Below are 18949 nucleotides of genomic sequence, written 5' to 3'. Positions count from 1 at the left end.
CTGCAAAAGGTCAAGAGCCTCTGCTTCCTGTCAGATTTCCACTCAGAGGAGAAGTGCAAGCATACATGGTCTGGCCTCTCCAGGCTCAGGCAGGCCTCCACTGGCTGCAGGGTCTCAGCCCTGATCAGTGAGTGGGATGTGCTGAGAGAGGGAGGAAGCTCCCGTTCTTCCCATGCACCCTTGCATTTGGGACACTACTTTGCATTGTATTGTACTCTGGTTTTTTGCCTTTTTTTTTTTTACAGAGTAGGGGAGAGCTAAATATGGTTTTGACATTCTTTAAAGGGTTGGAAAAGAAGTAATCCTTGATGACACACAAAAACAATAATAAATAAAATTGCATCAGGATACAGCCCTGTTCATTTTTTTTTCTTTCTTACTGCCATGTTAACATTAATTAACAAAGCTGGTGGTTATATCAGAGGCTGGTCCCAGTAAACATTTATTCTCTGGCTCATTAGAGAGAAGACTTTGCTGAAGCCCCCCCCAGTTCTGAACTGCAGCCCCTCAAAGACGGGGCTGGTTCTTTTTATGCACAGAACCAGGTATGGAGATCTTGCTGAGGACCAAGCACAGCTGAGCCTTTTCCCCCCTTCAGAATGGTCTTGTTAGGGGGTTGGGAGTTGTAGTTCAGTTTGTAGATTGCCTGCTCAGGATTCATGAAGCACTGGGTTCAATTCCCAAGTTTTATGAAGTGGGTATAATGGTCTACTGCTGAATCCTGTGTGGCCATGTACAAGGATGGTGTGACATGATTCCCTCTGCTCCCCATGGAACACAGCCAGTAGGGTGTGGGCCTCCACGAGTGCTGATGGTTGCTAGGCATGAGGCGTGTATGTGTGTGTGTGTGTGTGTGTATTATGGTTGCTGGGCATGAGGCTTGTTTGTATAAAAAATATATTTTACTTCATGGTCCTCCTTCAGGAAATATTCTCCCTGCCAAAGTTATTGGGAAATATTCTCCATGCCAAGATTATTGGGGAATGTCCACTCTGCCAAGATTAATGACTCCATGATAATCAGAGACAGCACAAATCCAGGAAGTGAGGTGTGTCTAAAGTCTTAGCAAAATGGTAGAATGATGTGGCCTTCAGGACAGCCTTTAAGGCTGTGGGAAAGAACTCTGAAAACATGAGTTCAAAAATATATAATTTCTCCACTATGCAAAATATAAGGACACAATATGAATTATATGAGGGGCTTCACAGACCTAAAAGAACAGATGTAGTGGCATTGTGAGACAGCTTGTCAGAAAGATTCAAAGGCAGGCAGATTCCCAATTTTAAGGTCAGCCTGGGACAGAATGAATTAGGTTCAGGTGTGGTTGGAATGGTTATCTCAGGATGGGATTCCACCCAACTAAGTTTATTGTTTGTGCTAACAAAGGCAGGTAGATCTCTGAACTCATTGTTAAAAAATGTGCTTGCTATCTTTTTCTAAGAATCAGGGTCTGGGGTCATGGGATGCTGATTTGTAAATAATCAGAAGTGGGGACCTGGAAAAATGATTGAATTGATGTAAATAAAAGACTGGGCTTTTGGTTTATAAGAGATGAGCTATAAGGCTGCTGGAAAGCTATTTCAAACAGAACACAGGCTGTCAGCTTGTACCCCACGATTGACTTTGATGCTTTTTTCCCTCTCACCACTCTCAAACTCCCCTTCTCTCAGGAGCCCCTCTCTAAACCAAGGCTGGTCCTTGGCAGTGCACCCCTGTATTCTCAGCAAGAAAACTATAAATTCTCAGTCATGTCACTTTCTTCAGTGATATAGCCATTGCTTTTTGCCTGTGCTTTCTGTGAGTAACTCCCTCCATACCCATGCAGGTATCTTAGGTAAATGCAGCAGAATACACAGAAGGATGACATAGAAAGTGGGAGATGGACTTGGTGGGAATCAAGAGTTACGATGAATGAGAAACAGAGAACAGGGAGTGTAATAGGGTAAGAAGAACCAAAATTCCTCATGTGCATGTGTAAAACGCAGAAATAAAAGCACAAAGTTAGGAAGGGTATCGGAAGACAAAATAAAGGTTTGTTATGCTACATATCATATGTGTATGTTTAAAAATATCATGTTACACATAATAAATACCGTTTCCCTTTGTTAGGTGAAAGTAAAATTCTTAGAAGGTGATGGAGCCATGGCTCTGTGTTCTGAACTTCCCTTCTTTACTGTGATTGCTGCAGTGAGAGGGTTAAGTAAGTGGCAAACGGCCTTTGACTTCAGGGAAGAAACGTATGTGTAGACCTCCCGTCCACACTGTCTCCCAAGACGCTCACTTGTTGGGACTTGGTGGTAGATCTAGGTGACACCAAGGGCCTCTTAGCACATGAGAGGTGGTGGAATAGATCTCTAAGGGCCACTGCTCCCATAGCCCAGTCTCCTGACCTCACCAGCATTCAATGGACAAGGAGGCCATTTTCAAACAGAAACACGTCTCTATTCTGCGAGACCTTGTGTGGAATTCTGAGACTGAATGTTAGGGACATGTTCACCTTTTGGATTCCTGTTCCAGACAATCTGTTCATGTCAGATGGAGTTTATGAATATATCTTGATTCCCAAATTTGGAAAGGACTTGGCAGAATTACGAGCAGCAAAGCATTGCATGCCTTTGTGGTTGTTGCTGCGGGGATGCCTGACAGCGATAATTTAAGAGAGGGAGGCTTTATTCTGGATCATGGTTTGAGCGGGTGCAGTCCATCTTGGACAGGAAAGCATGGCTAAGTTTGTGGCAGCAGAATCGTGTGGCCGAGACACCTCCCATCTGGGCAGATAAGGGAAGCAAAGAACTTTGACTGGAAACAGGGCCAGACTGAAACTCTCAAGGTTGTCCCCAGTGACTCATTTCTTTAGCTAAGTCTCACCACCTGAAAGTTCTACAGACTTCCCAAACAGTCCTACCACAAGCTATAGACACCAAGTATTCAACCCATGAGCCTATCAGAGCCATATTTAAACCACGAGAACAACAAAAGTGATCACCATTGCAGCTCTAGAGAAGGCTAGGTGCTGCCTGGCTCCTGGCACTTACGACTGGCGAACAGGACCTATCACAGGTCTGAGACACACTCAGAGAGGTCGGACCTCATTTGTAAGAAATTACTGATTCTATCTCTTTTATTGAGCACTGATCATAGGACAGATTGTAGTCCTTGCTGAAAATAGAAAAACAAAAGACAGCCTTTATCTTAGTAGTCAGATGGCACCACCCACACGTGGTCTGTCACCTCTGTGGGAAAGCATCAGAGGCACAGGGAGGACTTCTGAGTCCGCCAAGACCTCTGAAAGGCTTCCTGGGGGGCACAGTTATTGCAAAGGCATAGAGGGGATGTCTCAGACAGACCTAGTGTCACAGTGGTATGAGGGTGGATATGAGCCAGGCACTGTGAGCTCAGGGCTCGTGACTTGTGTGGAGCAGTGGAGGACAAGGTGTTGGACAGGTCACGCACTATGACATGCAAGAGTGATTTTTCTCCTTTTAGCTCCACCGAAGTAACCAGGAGGGATGTTAGATTAGAGGATAAAGAAGGGGATTTGTTTCAAAGTTTGTTTTGCATGGTTAGGGGGCACCCCAAATAAGGAACTATCTGTGAGACTATCTTCAGAAGATGTGAACCCCAAATACTGGAGATGTGAGGGTGTCTGGGTATGAGAGACAAGTACGGGATCTCACGGAAAAGGTAACTAGGGACACCATCCATGCACGGCTGTGTGGGGTGTTTACTGTACCCCTGGTGTCTGAGAGGTATAGATTTGTGTATTTATGACATGGATTTTCCAGCAGATGGCAGCAGAGAGTCCAGAGGAAGCATGCCTTCTTTGCATCCAGAAGCCCCATGAAGGATCTGCAGTCCAGGGCTTGAGGAGTTGTTGGTCTACAAATTATTAAGAAAGGGAAGAATACAGGGAGGGGCGGCAGCCAGATTTGTGGCCCAGGAAGCTAAGAGGCCAGAGTTCCTTCTCTGAGGTGTAGAATATCTGGGGAGTGGGTGGGATCTTAGGGACAGGGGTAGTGATGGGAGCAAACACGACCCTGATGGAGAGAGATATCGAGAATGTGTGTCTAGTCTGCCCCTCAGTGGGAGCCACCTGGCCCCTCTGGTTCTCTGGAGCGAATCTCAGAAGACAGGAGCTTTGGGTTGACCACGACTGCTGTCTTCATTGACTTGGCAACTTTAAAAGAGTCTAAACTTTTTTTTCTTTTGTGCTTAAGGGAGCAAACTGGTTTGTGACCATACAGGATATTTTATTTTCTCATAATGTATTTGGTCCAGGGCTCTGGGCACACAGCACTGAGCAGGGCAAGGAAGCATCCTTGCAGAGTTTGCAGCCTGGCTGCTAACTGGATGGCCGGGGAATGTGTACCAGCAGCGGTGGGCATGCAGCCTGGCCATGCTCAGAGTGCAGGAAGTGGCCTCGACAGTGGCTTCTGAGAAGGCTTCCCTGAGAAAGAACTGAAAACCCATATGCCGTAGCGTGAGTCAGTGAGGAAGCTGGAGATGGCGGGCACACACACGGTGCAGGCAGGGGCTGGCTGCAAGGGTGCTGGAGGAACTCACGAGTTATCTAGATTTTCCTGAGGCAGTGGGACTCTCTGGAAAATTTTAAATGAATTTTAATGACTCTTTTAAAATTTTTAATGAAATTTTATAAAAGATTTATTTATTTGTGTGAGTACACTGTCACTGTCCTCAGACATGAAGAGGGCATCGGATCCCATTATAGATGGTTGCGAGCCAGCATGTGGTTGCTGGGTATTGAACTCAGGACCTCTAGAAGAACAGTCAATATTCTTAACCACTGAGCCATCTCTCCAGCCCTGACTTATTTGCTTCTGAGACAAGGTCTTACAAAGCAGCCCTGGCTGGCCTGAGACTTGCTATGTGTAGATCAGGCTGACTTCAGACTCATAGAGGTCCACGGTCCTGCCTCCTGGAGTGCTGGGATTAAAGGTGTGTGCCTGTACACCCAGCCTGCTGGTGACTTTTAAGCAGGAGAAGTGATTGACTCCTATTAGTATTTCGTTAGGAGGAACCAGGTGAATGCTGTGGCCCCTCACCCTGATAACTTGATCTGGGACATCGGCTGTGGAGGCGAAAGCGGATGTGTTCACCACGTAGGGAGAGGCACAACGCTGCTGCCTTTTTGGCCTATGTCTCCGTGTTGATGACGTCACATGTGCACAGAGGATGGAGAGAGGAGTAGAAGGCGGAGCTGAACAAGCTCATCTCCCGCATTGCATTGGGTGCATAGGTTGTGTGAGCCTGTCGAGCCAGGGAGCCCAGTGTGCAGTTGGATCTCTGATCAGAGAAGTTGGGGGCGGGCGGTGCTAAGGTTCCTGGAAGAAACCTGACGTCATATGCGGAAGTTAGCCACCAAACCCCAGGACCTCCCTGAAGGTTCCAGGAGAGGAAGAGCAGAGTTCCGGATGGAGCCGGCTCTGAGAGCGCCAGGAAGACGAGGCATAGCTTGCAGAGGACCGTGGAAGGAGAGCAGGTGTCAGGAAGCCATGAACGTCGGGGGAGGAGTGCTAGAGGAAGCTGTCAGGGCAGGGCGGGCAACAGGAAGTTCTTCTCAGGTCGTGTGGGAGGAGAGCTGAGAACTAGAGGGGAGCTGGACATGCAACCATGAGAAGCATGGGTTATTCTTGAAAGTGGGGGTAGGGTCTCTCGTGTAGCTCTGGGCTGGTTTATAACTTCCTGTGTAGACCAGGCTAGCCTTGAACACAAGATAGGCTTCCTGTCTGTGTCTCCCGAATGCAAGCATCACAGGCTTGTGCAACATTCTAAGAGTGAATATTTTTAGGGATGGTAGACATTACGAATGTTTAATGTTAACAGAAATACTGGCGCCAGGGGTTGGGGGGGCGTTATAATAGAGAAAAAGGAGAGGCGGGTAAAGGAGTCTTGGGCACCAGAGAGCAAGCCTCAGCGCTAGCTAGCCCCTGACGTCAGAGGAAATGAGGCCTGAATGTGGCTGAGACCCAACAGGGCCAGACTGTAAACTTCATGAAGATGCGTTCTACCCGCCATGGGGTAACTTTGCCACTCTGGCTGCTCAGCTACTTGCCAGCTCTAGGGTCGCACACACATGCCACCATGCTTTTTAAAACACCGGTTCTGGGAGACAAATCCCGGGTCCTCTCTCTTCTAAGGCAAGCACTGTACCCTCTGTGCAGTCTTCCCAGGCCTGCGTCATCCTGCCTGTGTCCCTCACTCAGGCCCCGAGAGCTTAGGGCAGGAAAGTTCCTAGCTAAGAGAAACCCCAGCATAGCATCAGGTGTGGTCGCTGGCTCAGATGGATGGGAGGGGGCGGCCCTGAGGCCTGCTCTTGGTTTACCACCTCAGCAGTCATTTTGACCTCAACTCCTCATTCAAGAGCCAACCTTTGCGATTTGTCAAGTGGGAATGTGGTTAAGCTTTCAATTGTTTTAAGGTCTGAAAAGAAACCACCAGAGACAGAATCTGTGGGCTGGCGAGCTGGCTCAGCAGGTAAAGTGTGTGCTGCTGAGCCTGGTGACCTGAGTTTGATTCTCAGGATCAAGAGAACAGACAAGTTCTCCTGTGACTTCCACACATTCGCCATGATGTAGCACATACATATACTCAACATAAATAAATAGATGTAAAAAATGGCAGCCGGCCGTTGCCAAGTGCTTGGCAGTGGTGAGGATAGGAGTCTATGTAGAACCACGCAGTTGCTCTTTACATATATGAAGCAGTTAGTGTGTACCAGGTCCCATCATAAAGGCTTGTGTGATCCTATGGGAAAAAAAAAGCTATGGTAAAGCTAAGGAGTGTGATGTGCCCAGACGCTGACGTGCAAGAGCAGAGACAGATTAAGATCAGCTTGTTTGGTGTTAAAGTCTTCCCAGGGGAAGAACAAATTCACAGCAGGAACAAGACATTCTGCAAGGATGCTAGGCTGCAAACTTACTTCCTGGCAAGTCTGGTGTGCCTGGCGTAGCCACTGTCAAAGTGTCATCATGACATTTTGTGTCAGGCAAGGCAGGCTACATTTGCCATGGTAACAAACAACCAGAATTCCAGTTGTTCTGCTCAACAGAATGCTACTGCTCAGATGTGCCTCATGCCCTCTGTGACTGGGCAAGGGCTCTGTCACACGAAGCCAGTCAAAGATCCAGACTGGCAGAGGGTTCACGGTGCCGTGAGAACCCACGGAGGACAGGACTGTAACACACTGGCTTGTAAGTTTGTCAACAACCCAATGGCCAACACTTCTGCTTCTGTTGATGGTATTGCTAATTGCTATGGCTTCGGTTCAATAGGAACTGGAAAACACAATTCTAGATCCTCTGGTCTGGGATCCACGTCCAACTGAGAGATGAACTAAGGACCACCGTGCATCTTAAACAGTACCCCACAACAAGTTCTCAGCTCTATAGACTGTTTGTAAAAACTCTGAGGAGATTTGTGGTGGATTAAATAATTAATCTCCAGTATTGTTTTCCAAATCCCCATGAGAGAATCCTATTGTCTCATTCAGCAGATACCAGGCCCTACCACAAAACTTTCTCTAATAAATTGAGTGCAGAAGTGAGGTGTTTTTTCATTTCTCTGTCTTCCCTTGATGGGAGAATGGTGTGTCCTATGTGGGGACTCCTTCAGCCTGCATCTTGTAGTGAACAAGACTGTAGAAAGAGCTGCAGAGAACATGTCTTGTGAATGAGAAACAAGCCTTTGCTGTTTAAAATCCTTGGGTCTATTTGTTACAGCACCATAACACAAAGCAGACTGATACACATCATTGTCACTCTTTCATAGGAGAAAGCCATATTTGTTGTCTATATTGTAGAATTAAGTGTGTGCCTTTTAGAGGTTGATATAGAATTCAAAATAATTTGGTTGAGTTAGTAACATGAAGGTGAATCTTCCAAACAGGGATGTGGGAGGTGCCTCCAAAATCTCATAGAACATTTCGAAGTGGGATGTGGAACAGTGAGACTCCCCTTTCAGAGGTAGTTTGTCCTGTCCTCACTGGCTTCAGAAGAGCCGTGGGTAATCTACATTCATGGCCACCTTTGGCAAGCATTGTAGTGATGAATGTTGCTATTTATGGGACTGCAGAATCCTTTCTGGCCGGCTCCAGTGTTCCTTATTATTTCAAATATCATCAGTTTATAATTCACGGTAGGTGACCGGAGCAGAGGCCACCTTGGCTTGTGGGCATGCACACATCAGTCAATATTTTCCACATTGACTCTTCAGAGCACCTTCAAAGGGGATCATTTGACATTCTGTCCAAGCTTCAAAGTCCCCGGCAACAATGGCGCCTCTTGTGAGGACTGGGCTTTCCCTCTGCCTCCCTACAAAGCTTTGTTCTTTGTCTTATTTCACCCGTGTGGCCTGTGAGAAGGGAGTGAACTGCCCTGGTGGGAGTCGGGACCTAGGAAGGTCACCGGTGTGGGAAGCAGCATCCACTCCCATTTTAGAGGTGAAGAAACTGAGGCAAGCCAGTGAATGATGTAATTGTGAGTTGACATTAAAGAGGGCACAGATGAGTAGGTCTTTGGCTGAGGGAATATTATTTCTGAGAAAGAAGCTAGCTGGGTAAGTAATACAACAGACGGGATCATAAATGGATTCCAGGGCAGGGCCAACTGGGGAAGCACCCCTGGCTGTTGAGATGTTTGGCCAGAGTGTATGCACATGTTGACACATAAATAATTCATGCCTTCCCTGAGACCCCCCAGCAATCCTTTTCTGGGTGGTTAGAATTGTCAGGTTGAATTGCTTCATTGGTAATCCGCTGTCAGCACTCTGCGTTCATAGGAAACTCCCCTGTCTTAAGGATGTGGTGATTAGAGCCACTATGGTGTTTGACACCCATCTCCGAGGTGGGGATGCTGCTGGTTCTTTGTAAGAAAGCCACGCTGTCAGCATCTGGATTAGAGTTGATGTGGCCTTGGGTTAGAGTCCACGTTGTATATATTATGTGACCATCACTAGTAACCTCTGGGCATCTCTTTGTGGATCTCTGCATGGTCCATTTGCAGAAAGAAGAGCGATAATTTCCAGGAAAGGTGTTTTAACAATGAAATATTTTATCTAGGGTTTTAGTTTTTTCAACCCAAATCATTAATGGGTTAATCTTGGCTCCTAACCTTTTGAATTTATGGAATTCTCTCAGTGCCTCTCTGAAGTGTGAGGCTTTGTCTTGTTTGTAATTGCAAGTGTGTGTTTCTGACACCTGTGTGCATGCAGGTGTGTCCAGGGGCCAGAGGTCAAGCTTGATTGTCATTTCTCAGGAGCCACCTGCTAATCTTTTGTAGACAGGGGCTCTCATTGGGACCTGGCCGTTAGGCTGAGCCGTGAGCCCCAGGAACAAGCCTGCCTCAGCGTCCAGGCTCTGGGATTACCAGTGCTGGTGACCACACCTGCCTTTTTACCTGGATGCTGGGATCCAGGTCATTGCTTCAAGCTCCTTGTGGACCAAGCCTTCTCCCCAGCCTGGGAAATGTTGGCAGAGGCTAGAAGAGGAGATGAGCAGGCCTAAGTTTTCACAGCCTTAGCCTTACTAAATGGACAGGTGGATTTCTCCAGGTACGGACATAAGACTCTGACCTTCGTAATTTCCCTTCTCTGTCTCTGTCTCTGTCTCTGTCTCTCTCTCTCTTTCTGTGCAGAGGTTTTCCACCCCAGTGTTTAGTGTTTAGCTATTCAGATCTTATTGCTTAACTTTTCTCCCAGATGAGGTCACTGGGCTCACAGCTCTAAAAAGAAACAAAACCGACAGGCAGATCTGGGGCCCCTGCTTGCCCAGGTTGGAGGAAATATAGATTGTCAACACAGAGGGAGGAACTAAGATGTGGACACTGTGGGGCTGGGAAGATCGACCCTGGGGAGAGCGTATGAAGCAGCCCTCAGCCCTGTTATCCTTTCGACTCCGAGACTCATTTCCTCTCCTGTCAGAGCAGACTGGCATTTTGATTGCAGCAAATAAAAGCAGTTCTTGGAACCAAGACCCAGCAGCATGGGTATTCTTATAGATGCTGCTCGATTTTGATTTCGGAACTGCCGTGCAACAACACATCTTGTTTTAATATATGGTTGTTACAAATCTCATCAGGGATTTTAAAGAGAATTGATTAAGTTGGGAAACCAACAAAGGAAACTTAAAGAGAAACTAAGGGAGAAAAGATGTGAGTGTATGGATCGATGATGCCTGAAGTGCCCACAATTAAATGCTAGTTCTCTCTTCTGGGTGCATTTCTCTGTAGAATCCTCACAAGCCACAGCGATGACCTGACGATACCCAGAGATGAGCTCAGAGGGCTCATTAGCATCAGCCCCTGGAGCCCCTGAAATCTGCCCTGGCTGCTTCCTCTCAGCCACATCATAGTCTGGCACTTGGGACTGCCCCCTCCTCATTCTTAAATCAATCTTAAAGGGCTGGATGAAGATTTTATCTCAGAGTCCCATGCTCTGTGGTACGACTTGTGCTCACAGGCTTCCTACATGAGCATGTCACGAGGGGGCAGGGCAGCTTGTTCTCCCACATATCCTGAACTTCCTGGCCTCCTTGGTCACGGGAGCAGCATTTCTGCTGCCTGGTCTGCGTGCTGCCCTTTGGTTCTCATGAATAATTGCCTCTGAGGCCTTGGAGCTACCCATATCCACAGGTGCTCAAGTCCTCATAAATATATTAACATATAAACTTATGTTGGTATAGAATTTGCATAGAACCTATACATATCTTCCCATATGTTAAATATTCTCTAGACTGCTTATGATACCTCCCATAATGTCAATGGCACAGAAATAGCATCTATACTGTATAGTGCGTAATGACATCGAGAAGTCGTCTCTGCCTGTTTAGAACAGATGTGGTTTTTTTTTTTTTTTCTCAAATATTTTTAGTCACTGTGTATTGACTCTTTAAATGCAGGATCTGCAGATATGGAAGGACTGACATGGGGTGGTATATAGTCAACCTTTTCCTGGGTTCCATTTTCTCCAGTTTTCTATGCAGTGTTTGAAGCTTTCATGAGTTCTATTTGCTGGGAAAAACTTCTGGGGAAGAAAAGAAAATCACAGATGGAAAAAGAGGTAAAAGCCTGAAGGGCTGAAAAAAGGGCTTCCCTATTTGCACTGAGTTAACCTTCTGTGCCTGTGTATGCATGTATATGCACAAATACATGTGTGTGCATATGTGCATGTCTCTGTGTGTGCACATGCATGTGTGTGTGTGCCTCTGTGTGCATATGTGTATTTATGCTGTGTGTGTGCACATGCATGTGTGTGTGCCTGTGTGTACATATATGTATTTATGCTGTGTGTGTGCACATGCACATGTGTGTGCCTGTGTGTGTGCATATGTGTATGCTGTGTGTGTGCACATGCATATGTGTGTGCATATATGTATGTATGTCTCTGTATGTGCACATGGATATGTGAGTGCATATGTGTATGTCTCTGTGTATGCATACGCATGTATGTGCATATTTGTATGTATGTGTGTAAAATGCATATGTGTGTGCATATGTATATGTATGGCTGTGTGTGAGCATGCATATGTGTGTGCATATGTGTACATATGTCTCTGTATGTGCACATGCATGTGTGTGTGCATATGTATATGTATGTCTCTGTGTACACAAGGCATGTGTGTGCATATGTATATGTCTGTCTGTATGTGTGTACACATGCATGTGTGTGCACATGTATTTGCCTATCTTTATGTGTGTGCACATGCATGTATCTGTGCATATGTGTCTGTCTGTGCACATGCATATGTGTGTGCATATGTGTATGTATGTGCACATGCATGTGTATGCACATGTATATGCATGCCTGTGTGTGCACATGCATGCATGTGTACATATGTATATGTATGTCACTGCACACATTGCATGTGTGTGTATAAATGTCTGTCTGTCTGTGTGTGTGAATGTGTGCACAAGCATGTGAGTGTGCCTGTGTGTATATCTGTATGTTTATATGTGCATGTATGTGTGCTCAAGTGTGTGTGAGTGTGTGTGTGCATGTGTAAGAGTGTTGCATCTGGATTCATGGCACAGGGTAGGATAGCACTGGGTTTGTCTTCATCTCCTGTCTTGCCTTTCTCATTTCTCTGCATATACCTTAGGCTAGCTGGTCCCTGAGATCAGTGGGACTCTCCTCTTCCACATGGCTTTAGGAGTCCTGGGATTAATGCAATACTATTACACTAAGCTTTATGCCTGTTCTGAAGACCCGAACTCAGCTGTGTAAAAGTGCTTCCCCTGAGTCATGCCCCAGTGCTCACATTTAGTGACCTGTGCCAGTGAGATCACTTAGTGGGAAAGGTGTCTGCTACCAGGCTTGATGACCTGAGTCTATCCTCTAGGACCCACATGGAGGAAGGAGAGAAGCAACTCCCACGAGTGTCCTCTGATCTCTACACATATTATACTGCCCCTCCTAATCAATTAACCAATCGATCAATCAACCATCAACCAATCAGTCAGCCAAGCAAAATATACTACATTTATTTTTTTTGGAAAATAAAGAGTCCTTATCTTCTGTAGAAAAGGCCTAAGACATTTATAACTAAGAATCCTGTGATGCCCGAGAATATTAGGGTGTAACATGTTTGGCCCTGAACTGACAGTTATCGGAAACAGATGGAAGGTACCCATGGATTTATGATACCGGTCGGCTCATTTTTCTATCAGTCCTACAGTTTTCAAAATAAAAAAAATGTAAAGCCAAAACCCAACCATGCTCCGTGCAGGCTTGTGCCGCCCAGGCACCCACTTGGGGTGTTTGGCCCGGCTGCCTGTCATAGCTGCATAATCGTTGGGGGTAAATATGGAAGTTCAATCAGAAAGGCTACAGAGAGGCACTGGTTGGCCCTGAGCCCAGCGCTGTGTGGCTGTCATGGAGCTGTGAGGCCCATTTGCCCTCTATAAATAACAGTCTGTATGAATGCCCCACTATTTTAACGCACATTCGCACAGCTGCTGAGTGTGTTTGTTTACGTAGCTAAGAAACCTTCTGTAAACACCACTACCTCAAAATTGCCCATGCGTCGGGGACATAAAGGGCCCTTCAAAAATATATTTGCAGATGACACACAGCCAGCTCTGGGGTGTCTGGGTGGCTGATGCCAGAATTTTCCAGGGTTTGATTTATGTTCAAAAATAGACTCACATGACTAGAAGGTTCTTGGGAGGTTGCCTCTAACTCCACCCCCCTGGACTGCAGGCAGGACCAGGATAAAACGGTCCTTGGAGAACGTGTGCCTGTCCTTTCCGTGTACTGGTCGGACTTTGATGGGAACCCTTCATAGCGTTAAGGACAGACAAGGCTTGCTTCCTGCTTGCAAAGGGAGCGCTCTCTCTCAACAGGGTCTCCTGTATGCTATGCTGTCCTGGGACTCACCATGTAGCTTTGGGTGACCTTGAACCTCTAATCCTTCTGCCTCTGCTGCAGGGGCGTTGGGGTTACAGGCATGTATCACCACACCCAGTTTTATGTGGCGCAGGGCATGCAGTCCAGTCTCTAGTGTGACAGGCAAGCAGGCCACAGCCCGTGCCCCTTGGTTTCATTTTCTACAATGGAACTAAAGTCTGTAGTGCAACTGGTATTGGAACATAGGATTCCCACAAAGTAATCGCTGCCTGTCCTGCTAGCTTGGCTCCCCGCAGACCCCAGGCCTTGGTGCTCGGATCGCTGCAAGACAACTCAGGTCTCTAGAGTATGCCATTGTCAAGGTCGCCAGTAGCGCGTGTGTGCCTGATAGAAAGGGCCTGCTGATGTCCAAGTGCAGAGAATGAAAGGCTGAAGTGCTCTGCCTCAAACAGGACACCCCCTGCCCTATGCCCACCTCCTCAAGGTTCAGAACATTCTGCAAGAGGGAGTGGAAAGGTTGTGGGAGCCAGCAGTCAGGGAGGAGAGCCGTGAAACAGTTTCCTGGATGTGACAGAATTCACAGAGGCTGTGGCACAAAAGCAGCATAGGATCTAGCCAGTCAACAATTCAGCGCGGAGGGGGCGTGTCCAGCGCGGAGGGGGTGGGCCCATCGTGGGGGGGCGGGCCCATCGTGGAGGGGGAGGGTCCATCGTGGAGGGGGCGGGGCTTACAAGGCCCTTCTCTAGTTAAGGAGCTTTAGGCAGTTGATGGTGTCTGGGAAGAGAAGACCAGTTCTTTTCAGGGCTGCAGACTCTCTCAAGCTTTGGTGACTATAGCACTGGTAGACTCAAGATTGAAAGAGCCAAACAGGACAGAATGTTAGAGGAGGTTGTGGTGGGGAGTGATCCGGAGTAAGAGGGGAAGAATGGACATTCGCTATGATTGAGATGTATCATATACGCGTGTGGAATTCCAAGGGAAAAGTAAGGAAGAGAATGGTTATGTTGAGGCCTGGTGGAGTGTAATTCTGCTAGTACTGGCACATTAATTTAGATCCTGGACACAGTTGCTCATGGTCAGCGGAAACAGGCTTTTTAGAGAACTTCGAAATTACTATTTTATGTGCCTGGGTCTATAGACTACATGCATGCAGTACACTTGGAGGCCAGAAGAGGGCGCTGGATCCCCTGCCGCCGCAGTTACAGGTGGTTGTGAGCCACTATCTCAGGTGGTCCTGAGAACTGAACTCGGGCTCTCTGGAAGAGCATCCAGTTTTCTTAACCACTGAGCCATCTCTCTGGCCCAGCGGGGACAGTTTCGAAAGAAGTCTTGAGCTTTTGGGGAGCTGTTCTGGGCCAGTACATCCTGGCTCCTGACTTCCAGCCCTGTACTCTAGTGAATAATCTGAACCCTTCCAAAAATCCCTTTCCCTGAGGGTCACATAGTTTTTTTTCCTGTGGCTTTGAGACATTGAGGTATTTTTTTTCTTCCTTAAATTTTTTCCTCCTTTTTATTGCCTGTAAATCCCAATTGTGGTTTTCCTTTTCAAAGAACGTGTCCTGCAGACGTTAAGTGTGTGGGGGAACTGAACTGTATGAAACCCCCATGGAGAGGTCCAAGACATGACCAGCTCCCAAATATCCCTAGAATATTCTAGAACACCTTTTCCTCTACTAACCATATTAGGAGAAATATGCATGTGCATATATACTATGCATATAAATATATGTGTGTATGTAGATATTTAAAATACATTAAAAATACACATAAAAAATACTGGTTGCCTTTTCTCACGCGCAGTAGAGGCCTGATTTTCCTTTGCTGGCAACTTCCCAGGTGTGGGAAGGGGACCCTCAGAAAGGCGAGTGTGTTCCTAGGCAAGCATCACTGTTAATTATCATAAAGAGGACGTTTCTCACTGCGGATAGTGTTGTTCCGTACGAGCTGTCATCAGAAAGACAAGGCCTACCCCAGGGACAGTGCAACATCATTTTCTTGCTCAGATTCATTTATATTTGGAGGCTGGGCTTTGGTTGGAGGGAGGGCAGAGAGAGTCTAGCTGCTGCTGTTTGGAGACGGGGTTTCACTGGGAGCCAGAGGCATGGATTCCTGTGTGCACAGTCCAGAAACGGGAAGATTCCCCTACCCACCATCCTCAAGCCCTGTCCAGCGGGAAGGAACCTCGGCAAGGGCCAGCACATGCTGTGGGAGGCTATGTCTCCACAGAAACCACTAGGCTGATGGATTCCAGGTCCCGGTGCTTGCCCAGGTTGCAGATCAGGTTGCTGCTCTGCTGGACAGACAGGGTTCGCTATCTCAAGGGGTGCCTTTCCTGACCGTCCGCTTCCTCCCCCTTCCTCTTCTACTTCATTCTCTTCTTCCTCTCCTCTCTCATCTGCTCCCTCTCCCTCCTCATCCCCTCCCCCTCTCCTCTTTTTCCCCTCTCTCCTCCTCTCCCTCCTCTCCTCCCCTTCCTCCTCTCCCTCCTCTCTCATCTGTTCCTTCCCCTCCCTCTTCCTCTTCTCTTTTTTCTTCTTTCCCTCTTCTCTTGCCCCCTCCCCTTTCTTTGCCTCCCTTTCCCCTCTGCTTTTGTCGATTATTATCTCAGGAGAACATAAAAAAGTTCAACCCCAAGGTGCCACCAGCCCTATACTGCCTCAGGACCTATTTAGAATTTCACAGCATCCAGCCAGTGTTCCTATGCAAGATCCAGACTGGAGCCTTTCAGGAACGCAGAGCTTGTGACTCAGAAGTAAGCACTAGTCGTTCCTGTCCCAGCGCTGGCTGGAGGTGGTCCCCCTTTTCACGCTGATCTTACAGGCTTGGCTCCAGAGCAGGTATGAGATGCAGCTCTCTCTCATACCCCGAGGGCATCGATGCCAGGACTCCCCAAAGACACCCAGATCCTCAAGTTTCTAACTCCTTCATAAAACGGTTGTGTCTGTATGGACACCACACTCATCCACACACTTTAGATCATATTTAGAGTACTTATAACACAAAGTTATGTAGATATTTATACTACATTATTTATGAAATGATAGCAGTAAACAGGAAATCATTTGATACCAGGTGTTTCTTGTTTTATTTTTTTGAGACAGGGTTTCTCTGTGTAGCTCTGGCTGTTCTGGACCTTTCTCTGTAGACCAGGCTGGCCTCAAACACACAGAGATCTGCCTGCCTCTGCTCCCTGAGTGCTGAGATTAAGTGTGTGCTACCAATGCCTGGCATCAATACCACATTTGTAAAAAAAAAAAATGTGCGAAGTCTGTGGTTGGTAGAACCCATGAATATGGGCTCTTTAGCTAGAGAGGGCCAAGTGTGTATTGTTATTCTTTAAAATTCTGTTTGTTCTATGGAAAGGGAAGTCCTGGACCACTGAGACTTACATTTTCAGTAAATGTAAATAAACTTTAAATTTATTGGAAGAGTTGTTCCTTCCCCATAAGAACTACTTGGTAGGAGTTGTGACTTTGCCCCCTGCTGGTGTGGGAGATGGAGACAGAAGCACAGGAGCAGGACTTCCCTTTGGAAAAGGATCCCAGGCTAACGAAGAATTGGACCAACCCACAGAGAATCATTCTCCCAGGACACAGACCAACCTGAGCCTTGGGCTGGAGGCTTCTGACTCGGTTGGGTTAGGCTCTTACCGAGAGGTCTGAGCTCCGTTCAAGGCTTCTGACTATTTTGAAGTATACTACCAATAAATGTGGGCAGGGCACACTTTGTTCTCAGGATGTGGGGCACACGTGTAATTTACATGTGAGCAAAGACAAAAAGAGCCATTTCCCAGATCCTGAGAGCGTGTTACACGTCACGCCTCTTCCAACATGCTCATGGCCAGTGTTGCTGTCAGACAGGCCCACAGGATTCTGAGGAACAAGCCTTTAGCCCTTTTCCCTTTCTTCTGGAAAGGAAATGTGTCCTACGGATTCGGAGGCTCAGGTGTAGAGAGATGCCTAACACATGAAAATGAACAGTTCTATGGGTCTTATGACAGATAGCCAAAGAAGGGACAAAAATAGCAGTTTTACTAAGGCTTTTTTCCTTCACTTTTTTTTTGTGAAAGGTTTGACTCTCCCCCTTTGGCTTGATAACAAATACCTACAAATATTTAAATGAGAAATGCTCTAAAATAATTCAAAATAAGCTTCAGACACAGATCAAAATCTATTTTCATTAAGTATTTGGAAGTTACATTAAAATTCACCATTAATTTGCTTTCTAAATAGCTTTAAAGAAGGCGAATGGGGAGCTGGAGAGGTGGCCCAGCAGTTTAGAGCACTGGCTGCCGTGCAGAGGACCCTGGTTTCAGTTTCCTAGAGCTTACATGGTGCCACAACTCTTTTGTACTCCAGTTCTATGGAATTTGACACTCTCTTCTGCCCCCCATGGGTACCAGGCATGAATGCAGTACACATACACACATACATACAGGTGAAACTCATATATATAAAAACAACAACCACATCACCAAACAAATCTTAAATTTAGGAAAATTGAAAAGCGAAATGGCTAGACATCCTAGAGCATGTTTAAGGTCACAGGGCACGCAGGCACAGTATGTCACATGGGAAAGTCTCCGCTGAATGCCTTTCTCACAGAAAACCCAGGGTAAACCCATCTTACCTGTGGCTTCCACCATTCCCTCCAGGATGACCACAATCTCCAGTTCCTCTTTAGGCAGCTGGGCTTTGGAGATCTCCCAGAAGGGACTCTGTTGGTTAATTTCATGGCTAATAATCAATGGTGACACCAGAAAGAGCCGGTCATCCCCCGTGTAGTACCCTACGTTGATATCCGTCTGGTTGAGGGGAATAAACTCCCCCTCTGACGTCTGTTTGGACTTGATCAGCTTGGCTCTGATGGAGGCCTCCACAATGTGGGAATTCCTCAGGTCCCCTACCCGGAACATCAGGCACAGTTTCCCATCCCGCATGGAGATCACTGCATGGGTGGAAAAGACCAGGGTCTCTGCCCTCTTCTTGGGCTGGGATATTTTCACAAACATACATCCTACCATGAAGGCATTGACAATTGACCCCAACACGGACTGGATTAAGAGGAGAATAATTCCCTCGGGGCACTTGTCCGTGATGACCCGGTAGCCATAACCGATGGTGGTTTCTGTCTCTATCGAGAATAAAAAAGCAGAGACAAACCCATTGAGGTTGGTAACGCAGGGAGTCCACGAGGGGTCCTCTATGTGGTCCATATCTCCCCGGATGTATGCAATCAGCCACCAGATCATCCCAAAGAAAAGCCACGTCACGGTGTAGACCATGACAAAGATCAACAGGTTGAATCTCCACTTCAGGTCCACCAGGGTGGTGAAGATGTCCGTCAGGTATCTGTATGTCTCCCGCACGTTGCCGTGGTGGACGTTACACTTCCCATCCTTCCTCACATACCTCTGGATTTTCCTTTTGGTCCTGTCCCGGCTGATGTGTCTGGGCAGGTCGTCCCTGGCCTGCTTAGGCAGCTTTGGCTGGTGAATGGCCACTGGGCTTTCCACGTCCTGGTCCATGGAGTCCCCCTCCAGGACGTTAGCTGTCAGTTTGAAGGGAAAAAAAAAAGAAAGAGTCCAAAT

The 18949-nt window shown here is 47.0% G+C and overlaps 1 protein-coding gene across 1 annotated transcript in view; it reads right to left on the bottom strand.

The window, feature by feature from the left end:
* The window catches only part of Kcnj6 (potassium inwardly rectifying channel subfamily J member 6), a 73310-nt gene extending 54409 nt beyond the window's left edge, over positions 1 to 18901 (bottom strand). Inside the window, exon 1 of the mRNA XM_052158818.1 lies at positions 17989 to 18901. Coding sequence (XP_052014778.1) covers positions 17989 to 18886 — 898 coding nt within the window. The 5' untranslated portion in view covers positions 18887 to 18901. The remainder of the gene's footprint in view (positions 1 to 17988) is intronic.
* Positions 18902 to 18949: the final 48 nt, after the last annotated feature.

The sequence above is a fragment of the Apodemus sylvaticus genome, chromosome 15 (assembly GCF_947179515.1).
Source record: "Apodemus sylvaticus chromosome 15, mApoSyl1.1, whole genome shotgun sequence".
NCBI classification, from domain to species: domain Eukaryota; kingdom Metazoa; phylum Chordata; class Mammalia; order Rodentia; family Muridae; genus Apodemus; species Apodemus sylvaticus.
The sequence above is the reverse complement of the archived record's forward strand: the minus strand, read 5'-3'. Positions and strand labels throughout refer to the sequence as shown.